General features: G+C 31.0%; 2 protein-coding genes across 2 annotated transcripts; one reads left to right on the forward strand and one right to left on the reverse strand.

Annotated features, from left to right (window-relative positions):
- Window positions 1–532: 532 nt before the first annotated feature.
- LOC137806965 (uncharacterized) lies at window positions 533–9,053 on the forward strand. The gene is made up of 6 exons (XM_068607368.1): window positions 533–718; window positions 2,688–2,847; window positions 6,015–6,286; window positions 6,406–6,564; window positions 7,009–7,257; window positions 8,543–9,053. The coding sequence occupies exons 3-6, from the start codon at window positions 6,203–6,205 to the stop codon at window positions 8,807–8,809; spliced, it is 759 nt and encodes a 252-aa protein (XP_068463469.1). The 5' UTR covers window positions 533–718; window positions 2,688–2,847; window positions 6,015–6,202; the 3' UTR covers window positions 8,810–9,053.
- A 359-nt stretch (window positions 9,054–9,412) lies between these two features.
- On the reverse strand, window positions 9,413–11,699 carry LOC137806966 (CASP-like protein 1D1). The gene is made up of 3 exons (XM_068607369.1): window positions 11,165–11,699; window positions 9,964–10,090; window positions 9,413–9,860 (listed from the first exon to the last, which is right to left on the reverse strand). Exons 1-3 carry the CDS (start codon window positions 11,374–11,376, stop codon window positions 9,636–9,638), a joined length of 564 nt encoding a protein of 187 aa, XP_068463470.1. The 5' UTR covers window positions 11,377–11,699; the 3' UTR covers window positions 9,413–9,635.
- Between the last annotated feature and the right edge of the window lie 552 nt (window positions 11,700–12,251).

Below are 12,251 nucleotides of genomic sequence, written 5' to 3' on the forward strand. Positions count from 1 at the left end.
ACCTCAAAATTGGTTGATTTCTTTAACATGCATCTTATTGTGAAAGGAGACAGTTGGCTTGAATCGTACATTCTGCTGGTTTGGTTCTTAGCCATTGGTGATAAATGCCTACTTTATTACGCTCTTCCCTCCTGTTTGGACCTTTTGTTTGTGCCAACGTTGGAACTTTGTCGGCTTCTCAAAATCATGTAAAAAACAATATATTTTTAGTATAATTGTTTTTGTATATATATTTTTTAAATAGTGTGTTCAGTATATTATACAAGTTGGTAAAATTGTGTGGTGCATGGCAATGGCATAGGATATATATGGGCAATATTATGAGCCACACTCATTGATTGGATAAAATGATAAAAAATGTGGAGAAGTAAGAGTGTGATTGGTTTACATTATAGTAACCCACTCACTATTTTCTTGGCAAAGGACAGCTACAAGAAAACAAGGTTGTTAAGATAGGTGAGCATAAATTGACCTTAGACATTTTAATTTGCCCCCTTCAATTATATATGTGTGTGTGTTACATATATGATGAGATAGATTAGGCAGCAACATTTTCCAAAAGTAAGAAAATTTCGTTGGTTGGGATTTCTGAGTTGTTGCATTGTACCATGTACTGAGGTATCATGATTGGGAACACAAACAACTATGTTTAGTTGTTGTTTGTCTGCTATCACAGAAGGAACTTCATATTTCTAATATACTCCACGATGCTAATTTGGTGAGTTCTTTTCATCCCTTTCTGGTGAGTGGGGTTAAGTTTTGTAGATTATTTTATATTTGTAGTATAATTTCTTGAGGGTTTTGTTTAAGTCTCGAATAAAATGATTTTAATGGACAATATCTCCACAGCAAAAAATTGTTTCTCTACACTATTATATTTATTGAGGTTCACATCAATATTTACTCAACTGCCCAAAAAAATCTTTCACTTGGTTAGTTGTAAAGCTAATGTATTAATTTCCTAGCCACAGCTTATAATTAATTTATGTAAGATTGTTAACAGGAATCATCTGTCCACTGTAAAACATAGACTAAAAAGTTATCTTTGTATATGAAGATTAATAAATTAAAGTATTTTTCTTGTTTGGTGATAAAAATTATTTTTTTATTGAATTAATTTTACAAGATTCAATAAAAGTAAAGGTATCATACACGAGATTCCACTGTCGGGTTGCTGTTAAAAGGGGGTAAAATGAGCATAACCTAAAAGATTTTAAAAAACAAGAAAACTTAATTTTCAAATTCACTAAATTTTTATAAAGTTAAGCGTCAGATGTTGCTACAAGAGATTTGAAGATGTTGCTCTACAAGTATTGGTTAAATAACACGTTGGTAGTAAATCTAACAAAGCTTAAACCCAATAATTGAAAGGAAAATTGGTTAGAGTGTTTGATACAAGGACTTGGACCAATAAACATGATTTTAAGGATGTAAATATACTAAGTAGATTTGACTTTTTAAAAAGAATTATTTATTGGAAATCTTATACTTCAACAAGTAAGATTATACACAAATTTTTGTCTCACTTTCTATCAATTGTAAATTATCCTCAAATATGATTTATAACAACAAAGTTGAGAGGATGATGTCTGAATATCGTATGCATAAATGGTTGAAAATCTTATGTATGTCATACTTTGTACAAGACTAGACATTGCATAAATAGTAACAATGATTAGTAAATTTATGACAAATCATGGTGAACAACATTGGAGTGCTATTAAGAGTATCTTAGATACATCAAAACAACCTTATGTGTTGCATTATGTTTTGAAGGATAATAATTAGGTTGTCAAAAGTTATGTTGATTTAAATTTTGTCACTAGTTTTGATAAAATCTATTATTGGTTATATGAGTTTACACTTGCAAGATTGACACTAAGTTGTTTATCCAATTTACATGATATTATAGTTTTATCTACTACAGAAATTCAATACACGACAAATACCCAAACGTGCAAAGATACTATATGAAATCAAAGATATTGAGGAACTCAAGTACAAAGACTAAAAAATTATTATATATTATGACAATTAGAATGTCTTGCACATTGCAACAAAAAATCTCTCTTTTATTATGACATTACTTTATTGGAAAAGTAAAGTAAGAAAAAAGTATAAATATTTACACAAATAAAAACCTAACAAATGAAAATTTTGATTAATAATGACAATTTCATACTACTTCAATCATAACATAACCTATATAGAAAAATAAACAACATATATAACCAAAACAAATAATAAAATATAATATAAATATTTATTTAATTTTATCAAAAAAACTTAAGTGAAAGAATAGGAAAAGAGAAATATTAGGAGAATTTTATTTCTATGCTTAATCTTTGTTATTATAAAAGAAATATAATATTTTTTAAGTAAAACACATCAAAATCATTTTTCTACTACGTTTGAGAGAAAAATTAAGAAGAAAAAAAATCTCTTTTAAAATTATTCTAATAGTTATTTATTCATTTTAAAAGAGAGTTTATTGTTTTGTACTTTTAGAATAAAAAAATTATAATTTTCTTTTCTTTAATAAGATCATGTTACTTTTTTTTATATTTTAGTTATAAATTATTGTTATGTAATACCTAATCCGTAGATGTATGGTTATGTTGTTATAGATTGTATATTTCTAGGAACAATTCTCATGTGTTGTGCCATCCCTGTCTGCATTACTGCAGGCTTCAAAGAAAGTATATTTTGGCCATTTCTTATCGCTATGGCTCTTGGGATCCCTTCTTCTAAGATAGAAATTGGTGCTCTGCGTGTCCAAATCTTGGAACCAGGCCATAGTCAACACCTTTATCCATGTCTCAGACACTCATTTGCAGCTGTCAGAAGGTACTGGATCATACCTTGTCACTCCAAATTTGTTTCATTTGCAACTCTGGGGTGTAACACATTCATTGAAGAGATTTCCCTGCCTTCTATGTTGATTTTACAGCATACCATGAAACTGAGTAATATTGTGCTGACAACATTTGCTATGACTTTTCATTCTCTTAATCTCTTTCCTTCACATTTAACATATTTTGTATGCCACAATATTTTTCTCCTAACTTGTAGCTATGAACCAGATAAGATATAAGGTAGCAGTGTTTTCCCTTTCATTTCATTTCCTTCTGTTATGAGCCAAAAACCAAACACCTTGTCTGCATGCTCCTCTTCATCGTCTTCAAATCTTTGAAAGTTACCTATAATATGATGACTATGAATTAGACATTAATCCTCTGTTGAACTTCTGCTTTAATAAACCAAATCAAATTCCTACATTGCCACAACTTTCATTGCTTTATACACAGCTGATTTCAAAGTTTCAATTACAAAAGACTGTAAAATTAATCAAAAACTTGACAACACATCTAACAGGCCCATGCTTTTTGCACTTTTTCTTTTCTCTTTTCACCCCTACTTTTCTTAGGTCTTTTTTGTATTCTTCAAATACTCCTCCTCCCTCTCGCCTTCACACCTCCCCTTTTTTGCACATTTTACAAAAAATTTAGTCTTCAAAAGATAAAAATAGTCTACCTTGTGAAATTAGTTTCTATAATAAAGTTTTTTAATTAAAAAAAATATTTTAATAAATTAGTTTGTATAAAAGCAAAAACAGAACTACAAATAGCATGGGCTTAAGGAGATATGCAAGACCCATGCAAAGGTGCAACTGGAAAAGCACTAAGAGCCCAGCTCTAAGCTACTATTATAACTCGGAAGCTTCTTCCTGCACCCCTATATTTTTCTTCCTGCATCTCTACATTATTTGAAATACCAAAAATATTCTTTTACAGTTTTGGGTGATTTCAGAATAAGAGTTTCATAAACAAAAATATTTTCAGAATAGGAAATGCATAAAACAAAAAATCATTCTGAAAAATCTTTTTCGAAACATATATTTTTTATTTATTTCCAGATTGATAAATCCGGAATTAATAAAATATATTCCAAAACATATGCTCTGAAAATATTTCAGAGAAAGCATCTGAAAGTATTTTAAAAGGAATAAAATAGTCTTTGTAAAAAATATGGGGTGCAAGAAGAAATTTTAGATTGCAGGAAGAAACAGCCTTATAACTCTTCCCTAAACAACAATGGCATTTGCTTCCTGCATCATGGTTTTGAACCTGCATCTCATGTCTTACGTTAAATGATAAAAATGTTTTTTTTTTAATTTTTAAATGAAAACTAAATACGTTCCAGTTCCAGATTTGATATTACAAAATAATATTTAGATCTGGATTTTCAGAATTTTTTCTAGATTTTGAAAAAATTTGGAATTTTTTCTAAATTTCTAGATCCTATTTTTGGAATTTTTTCTTTTCCAAAATATTTTGAAATTTTGTTTTCTGAAATTTATTTTTTATTCCATAACTGTTTTTTCATAATGAGATTTTGATTTTCTAATTTTATTTTAATTTTTCTTACAGAACACAAAAGTCTATTTCAAATTTTCTTTTCTAAAATATATTTTTTAATTTCAAATTTCCAATTCTAAAATGTAAACTTTTTAAAAATTCAAAAAGTTGAATTGCAGGTAAAAAAAATTAAGATTTGCAGGAGGTCTACGCCAACAAAAAATCATTTAATATCATTTAGGTCAATGGCTTAGGTAGGTTTTATTTGGGTTATGATTTATCAGTTTTTTAAGCATGATTTTTTGTAGTTAGGAACTTGATTCTTCAACATGCGTAAGAAGAAAACTTTATTGAAAGAAACGAACCTAACTTTAATGATCTTTACATCTAGAAAGAATTGAATTTCAGATATTAAATGAAAAATATTTCTGTAAAGAAAAAATAAATAAAAGACTGCAAAGATATTATACTTTTTTTAGATTATGATCTACCAACAAGATTAATTTGGATTTCTAATTTGTATTTACAAAATGTTTATTAGATAAGATAAAATTCATTTCTATAGTCTGTGTGTGTGTGAAAGATATTATTGTAAGATACTTTATTTCAAATTATGTATATGCAGAAAGTTTGTATTAAGAAAGATAGATTTTGTGAAGAGATAAGAGGTAGAGACCTACACTTCACTCCATCACCCCCCAAATGAACAAATCCTCTACGCTTATTCTATGCAAAATATCATGCTTGTCTCTTTTAGTACTTTAAAATTGAACAATACATTCTCACTTATTTGTTTTCTTATTTTTAATAATAACTAATTTAGATTAAAATAAGTTTAATTTTATTCATTATTGTTTGAGATCCTACCTCCATTATAAAAATATTTCATATATAAAAATATTTCATAGTATATAAGTGTATGTAAATCTTATTTTATGAATCCATTATACAAAGTTGAGTTAGACTTAAAAGTTAATTTTTTAATATGATATCATAATCACTTAAAATTGATCTCAATAAAAGTTTATTGAACCTATTAAATCACCTACGGTCAGACTGCTATTAGACACATAAATCATGCAAAAGTTGTCAGATCTCGAATAGAAGAATATATTAAAAATTTTGACATTTTATAGTATATAATTTAATACAAATCTTATCTTATTAACTGACACTATAAGATTAAGATTAAATTTCATAAATCATTGCAAAAAGTTACATTAATTTTGATGGTTGTGTGCATTTAAATTGAATTTTATAAACAACCAACAGATAATGAATTTTGAAGTGTAGTTATTACATAAAGTTTAAAAAACACTCAAATGGTATTAAATTTGTTTGCATTAGTTTTGATGGTTGTGTGCATTTAAATTGAATTTTATAAACAACCAACACATAATGAATTTTGAACTATAGTTATTATATAAAAATATGAAAGTTTAAAAACACTCAAATAGTATTTAAAAAACAACTGAAGGAAGATGCATAAAGATGCCTTAAAGGATAGAAACTTGATCACGTATATTTATTTTCAATTGTCTAACTAAACATGAAAAAGAAAATATTAATACCACTTTTGCTGTTACACGTCATTTATTTATTTTTTCTGAACAAATTTTAAGACAGTGGCAAAGTCCTTAATTTTTTGTTTTGTAGGAAAAAAAGAGAGGAAAAACTGAGATAGATCAGAGAAGTGGTGGATTCCCTCTGGCCATGCGATAGGTGTTGGTTGAAATTGGAGAAAGGATATCATTCCCCTTTTCTTTTCCTTTTCACTGTACCATTAAATTAACACTGCAATCGCCCAATAAACACAACACTGTTCCTTCTGTTCGCAATTTCAAATGCACAAAGGAAAATCAGATTCTGTCTCCATTTTCAGTTCACTTCCTGAGGATGTTGTCCTCAAAATTGCTTCGCTGCTTCAGGTTCCCCTTTACATATTGTATTCGGATAACGAATTTCAATTTTCCTTACACAGAAAAGCTTCGATTCTACTTGACCCTTTTCTATCTTTTTCAATTTGGTGCAAAAAAACCCAAAAAAGGTGAGGGATTTGTGTGCCTTAGGTTGTTGTTCGAGGTTCTGGAGGCAACTGTGCTTCTCGGATTGCATTTGGGAGTCTCTTGCCAGAAACAGATGGCCCTTACTCTCTTCCTTCCATTTCCCTTCTTCTTCTACTCTCACTCATTCTCCCAATTTCAAGGTATTAACTGATTCTCCCCTTTTTGGAGAAACATCCTATTTGTTTTTCAACCTTATTTGATCGAAGTTTGGTACTTCTCTTTATTGGTTTCTGAATTGGGACTCTCGGATCGAAGCCTTAACTTTGTTATTTATTTCTTCTGTGTTCAACTTTTTTTTTTTTTAACTTTGTTGGAGAAAACTTGGTCCCCTGCGATTAAATTGAGTATATAGAACAAGCATCAGCAATGTAAAAAAAAAAAATTACACCATCAACGAAATACAGATTGTCAGGAACTGTACTTTTATTGATATTTGCTTATCTTGAAAGTTATCTTAGCATGCTGTAAAAACCTTTTACATTATCACTATATAGAAATTAAACTCCATTGAATTATGGTTTCATGGTACTGACGATTTTGTGGTTGGATGTATGGTAATTGTTTGTTTGGAAATTGGGTTACAGAAGTGGAGGAAATTGTACTTGGATAGGCACGTGGAATTGGGAGTGAGAGCAAGGGCTGTTCTGAAGTTTGTCGAAGCTTGTTCACGTTCTGAATCACTTGAGGTTGGGGACCATCTAAAAGCTGTTGACACCCTGATTGGTACGAGCTTTGGGTTTGAAGACGTGCAGAGGTTCTTGTTCGACCCTCAAATGAATGTGCTGATTAACTTGGTTGGGGTACACTATTGCCTCACAACCCTTGGGATTCGGGTATTCCCATTCTGTGACACCCTATTTTGATTTGTTTTGTGGGTCATGCTAAGTAGTATCCTAGTTAAGAAATCAACAGTGAGGGGTTTGTTTGGACAACCTTCCCCATAAAGGTTTCCAGGAGAGAAAAATAAGAAAAATTGAAATAAATTTCTTCATGAATTAAAATTAGTTTAGATGTTATAGCTAATTTGCATAAACTCTCATATAGTTTCTCTAAATTTTTACTTCTTAATTTTTGCTTAAGTTAATTTTAATCTGTAGAAAAACTTATTTCATTTTCTCTTTTTATTTTTTTCTTCTAAAAGTATTTATGAACATGTTTGTCCTAATAGATAATAGAAAGCTTTGATTGAAGATTACATTGGAACTCACAAGATAATGCACTCTAATTTTCCTTGTTTTTTTATGGAGTTTATCTACATACACTCCTGTTTGAGATCCAACACATTTTAGGTCCCTTTAAAAATATAATTGCTTCATCATTGGTTAACTTGGTGTCACTTGGTAAAATTTTGGATGGTTACTTTTACTATGCACGAGTTTATCAAACTGCGTCTTTGGCATATTGGCAATGGTATATATGCTACTTTTGTTTAATGCAAGGCTGCAACTAGAAAACAAGAATAAATGTGGTTTGACATTTGCCAAATGTGAATCTGAACAACTGTTTGATTGCATTAACTTAGTTTATTCAAGTTTATCTAAGGTAAACATCTTTGCAAAATTTATTGTGCTTGTTGGTTTGACCACATTTAATTAAGAAAGTTACTTATTTGTTTCCTTAGAGCTTCAATTTTTTCATGCCTATTCATAATCTTTGGTCAATCAAAAAAAATATATTTTTATCAGTTTTATGTAGGGTAATAATATCAAACAATGATTAGGGAAAAAAATCCTTGTGACACATGCCCAAAATTACCTGTTTGTGCATTTCATGTTTCTTGAAAATAAGGTAACATGCCATTTAACAGTACCTAATCTTTTGTCATTTGTTGCTTTGTTCCCAAGTTTTCATCTTTAACACCTTTAGAAATAAGTGGTGTCTTTTCATCTTGTGTCTGTTACCTTTTTCCTTTAAATTTCATTCATATTCTTTATTCTTTGATCCTTCCTTAGAGAAATAAATACGATAAAGTTGAACCATGATCTGTAATATATATTTTTCCACTTCCTTTTTCCTCTTCCCAGGAAAGCATATTGGCAGATTATTTAATTGAATAGATGTCTGCCTCATAGTTATGTGAAGTGGATGTATTTAATATGTAAGTGTCTTCAATGGCAGGGTGATAATCTTGTAGAAACCCTTCGGACTCGTGAGATTTCAGATCGGCGTGTCTGCGTCAAGTGGTGGAAAGTTGGTAGATGGTTCTATGGCTTCCGTATGAGGGATGAAACACATTCTCGGTGGGTTTCTTTGGCAGATTTGGCAGCAGAAGATGATGAGCATGTTTTGGGAGTGCTTCGCCGAGGTACTATTCATGAGGTTTTACGTGTTCAAATCTCTGTGGTTGGTCGTACATCAACACATTGGTCCCACAGATTGGAATAGTTACAGGGAGAATCAACTAAGGCAATAATAGCTATCAGTAATTCAGTTTTATTGTGTATAGTTTGCTTTCAAACTCTCTTGTCATAATACATATATAGGATGTCATCAAAGATAAGACAATAACAAGTTCACAATGCTTATTGGCATATTTGAACTCTGAATCTGGTTGTATATAACTGAGAATTCATAAACTTGATTTATGGCAGCACCTTATAAAACGAAAAAAGGCTTGAAGGTTTTCGTACATCAACTCAGATACTGCAAATTAGACCTTTCATGAGAATGATTCTCAAGCTCACTGTGACAACTGACCACAAAATCGGTCCTTTTTAATGCTTGGACATAACCTACATCCACTGTTAACATTTTCTCTTTATTCTTGGTTATTGGATTTTGGAAAGTATCCTTTCAAAGTATTAGAAGATAAACAGAATTGGTAGTGTTTTATTCGTTGTAGCAAATGCTATAGCTTGCGTAGGGAAACTGCTCGTTTTGTGGTTAAGAAGTGTTAATCCTTAGTAATTGCAGCATTGGCTTCTACTTCCAGTTACTTTAATGCATCAATAACACGACTTTCTATTTGTATTTTTGTGGGAGCATGTATAATGAAAAATTTGAAATCATTTATAGCACGAATGTCATGTAAAATACAACCGAGTCCTCGAGGGGAAACACTGATTTACGAAATAATCTACACAACTGAAGCAACACATCAAGTTCTCTACACACTCTTAACAATTGCTGAGCACACTAACTTTATAAACAATGCAACTATAAATGAAAACGTGAATAAATACGCAGAATGCATGATCCATGTTCTTTCCATCTACTTGGGAACTCGACTATGAAGGCTGTAAGCTGAAAGCCAAATGAGCACGACTGTCACAATGCTTCCAAACAAAGCCACTGCTACGGAGGCACCAACATGTTTACAGAACTTGTCGTAAACATTACAAATTTTATTCCAGTTGACATGCTTGTTTCCCTTCAAACCCACATATGCTACACCCCCAGCTGTGCCTGTTGCTGAGGCTATTATCCCCAATATAAGCTGCAAAAAAGCATTGTCATTCAATCATTTGTTATGAAAGCAAGCGAGTTGAAGAGAAGAGGAATTGCAAGGTGAAGAAAAAATGGTTTATTGGATTAATTACCACATCCAATAAGATAAAGTAGAGGAGCAACTTTGCTTTAAGGGCTGGATTTTTAATGGCGTAGAGTGATGCAAGAGTTGTAATGATACTGTAAAGGCCTGCTACGGACAATGCAGCCACAAAGTATCTGCATGTATGTATCACATTACGTGTCAAATGGCAGCTCCATAATAACAACAAGAAGACTTGTTTGACAAAAAGTGTCCGTGAGAATAAGCCATTCTATTATAATAAATAACCTAATAGCTGTATGCAAATGGAAGACTTTGGATTTATAAATACAATAAGACACTACGCGTGCATCATGGACCACTCTGACTCATCCTTATTATAGCTTGGAACTCGTCAAATTTTAGATGCTATATTAAGTAACAAACGAGTACAAAAAACGAAAGAAACATCCTTGTTCACATAGAAAGATACCAATATCTATATCCCCACTTGGAATCACTTTCTCATATGGATATATCAAATAGTACATAAAATTTCAACGTTTTATCTAAGAATATTAATATATGTAATACTGAAGAAAATCAACACGTTCGTCTGAAAAGGTTTTGGCGAGCTTCTGACAATACCTTTTGGAAATACGATAAAAATACATAAAGCAAAACCTTAAAATGGGGAAAAAAAATACATAGATAGCATTGGTTCTTCCTTTGAAACCCCATAATGCCTGAAACATGGGAACCTGTATGTCTTTTTGTCGTTTACATCTAATTAAGGTATACATCCCTTATCTGTGTCTACATTCTGGCTACAGGCATACAAACTTGGATACTCCTACATCCCTATTTAACTCTCAAAAAATTAAGGATTTTTTTTTATCATATATAAGGAATTGGTGAATCAATTTTGTCACTAAACCTTCATGACAAAAAAATTGTCATTTTGATGTCACATGTTGCAGTTATAACCACAATAAAGAGGCATAGTAGCAAGACAGTTACAGATAAACCTCTATCTAAACGATGGATTAAGTTCCTTTTACGAACTAAAACTAATCTGTACATATATTAAAATTATTTTTTCAAAAGAAAAACATAAATTAATTTATACATCATAAGTTTTAAATTTTATGCAAATAACATCATCCAATTTATAATTTTTTTGGAAGTATTAGTATTCGTTGAGAAACTTATTCAGACAGTTATAATAAATTAGCCAATCTACTAAAAAGTTGAGTAACTCTCCAACTTACACAAAGGCTGGTGAGTATCTGAACTTGGCTGGGCGTAGAAATTTAGTTTCATTACCAGTGACGATGACCACAACAGATACAAGGGATGCTGCAAACAACAAAAACCTTAGGATGACATCAAATTTAAAGTAATCAACACCAGCAGGTGCGTGAGCTGGAGTTGATGAAGTTGGTCTGTGTTCAGTGTCTCCAGGCTTGTCTGTAGAAGACATGTTGGTTTGCTAACTTGGTTTTGACAGCAGCTAGTGAGGAAAAATGGAGGGAGATAAGGATATAGTTTCAACAATGATATTGTGCAGATATATATATAGGTGGATAGGGACTTGAGGGAAAGGCAATGAAACCAGAAAAGTTTAGAAACAAATGAGTTGGAGTTTCCTGCACGTTAGAGTTGGTTTGAACAGTTGCTTGTTAGTAGTTGGTGTGGACGTGTGATTGTGATGAGCCTGACACAGCTCATGGTCTATGTTAGAATATTTTATATATACAAGGTTTTCATATGGAAAATCAACATGAGGATACGTACTTCCATTTCAAACTAGAGATATTTTTGGTTACCAGCTAAATAACTTGGTTTTTGTAATCTTAGATTCTGATTTTGTTTGTATTATTATATGTGCATGTGTCCACACTGCATAGACAATATGAGTGTTACATCCATGACCTCTAGGTTGGTAATTTCTTGTTGGAGGATAAGAACTAATTGTCTTATGTCACATCATGTGAACACGTACGAATCAATCATTTTTATTTCACCCTAATCATCATTTCAACGAGTTTCCAGAATCAAAGTTGCAGACCCTAATTATTATGGGATTAATAGACAATTCCTAATTGATTTTTGGCAAACACTTTTAAACAAAACCAACACCACAATAACTTGGTGATAAGCGTAGTGGAAATACTATAAATGTTAAAGAGAAAGAGAGAGAGAGAGAAAAAAAAAAGAATGACTAGACATCACCATCCCCGGAGAACTTAATCTTATATTATAGAAAAAGTTTTGTTCTTCATAAAAGCTTTATATATTTACAATATTATATCTGTGATTTTCTATTTCCTGCAAACATGAAATTAAAAAAATATT

Source organism: Phaseolus vulgaris, chromosome 3 (assembly GCF_000499845.2).
Source record: "Phaseolus vulgaris cultivar G19833 chromosome 3, P. vulgaris v2.0, whole genome shotgun sequence".
NCBI classification, from domain to species: Eukaryota; Viridiplantae; Streptophyta; class Magnoliopsida; order Fabales; family Fabaceae; genus Phaseolus; species Phaseolus vulgaris.

What these genes read in the sequence shown, in the direction of transcription:
- LOC137806965 (XM_068607368.1), top strand. Translation starts at nt 6,203, where the DNA reads ATGCACAAAGGAAAATCAGATTCTGTCTCCATTTTCAGTTCACTTCCT. An exon ending in AAATTGCTTCGCTGCTTCAG is followed by an intron (nt 6,287 to 6,405) that starts GTTCCCCTTTAC and finishes AACCCAAAAAAG; the next exon opens with GTGAGGGATTTGTGTGCCTT. An exon ending in CTCATTCTCCCAATTTCAAG is followed by an intron (nt 6,565 to 7,008) that starts GTATTAACTGAT and finishes ATTGGGTTACAG; the next exon opens with AAGTGGAGGAAATTGTACTT.
- LOC137806966 (XM_068607369.1), bottom strand. Translation starts at nt 11,376, where the DNA reads ATGTCTTCTACAGACAAGCCTGGAGACACTGAACACAGACCAACTTCA. An exon ending in AGATACTCACCAGCCTTTGT is followed by an intron (nt 10,091 to 11,164) that starts GTAAGTTGGAGA and finishes ACATACATGCAG; the next exon opens with ATACTTTGTGGCTGCATTGT. An exon ending in ACTTTATCTTATTGGATGTG is followed by an intron (nt 9,861 to 9,963) that starts GTAATTAATCCA and finishes GCTTTTTTGCAG; the next exon opens with CTTATATTGGGGATAATAGC.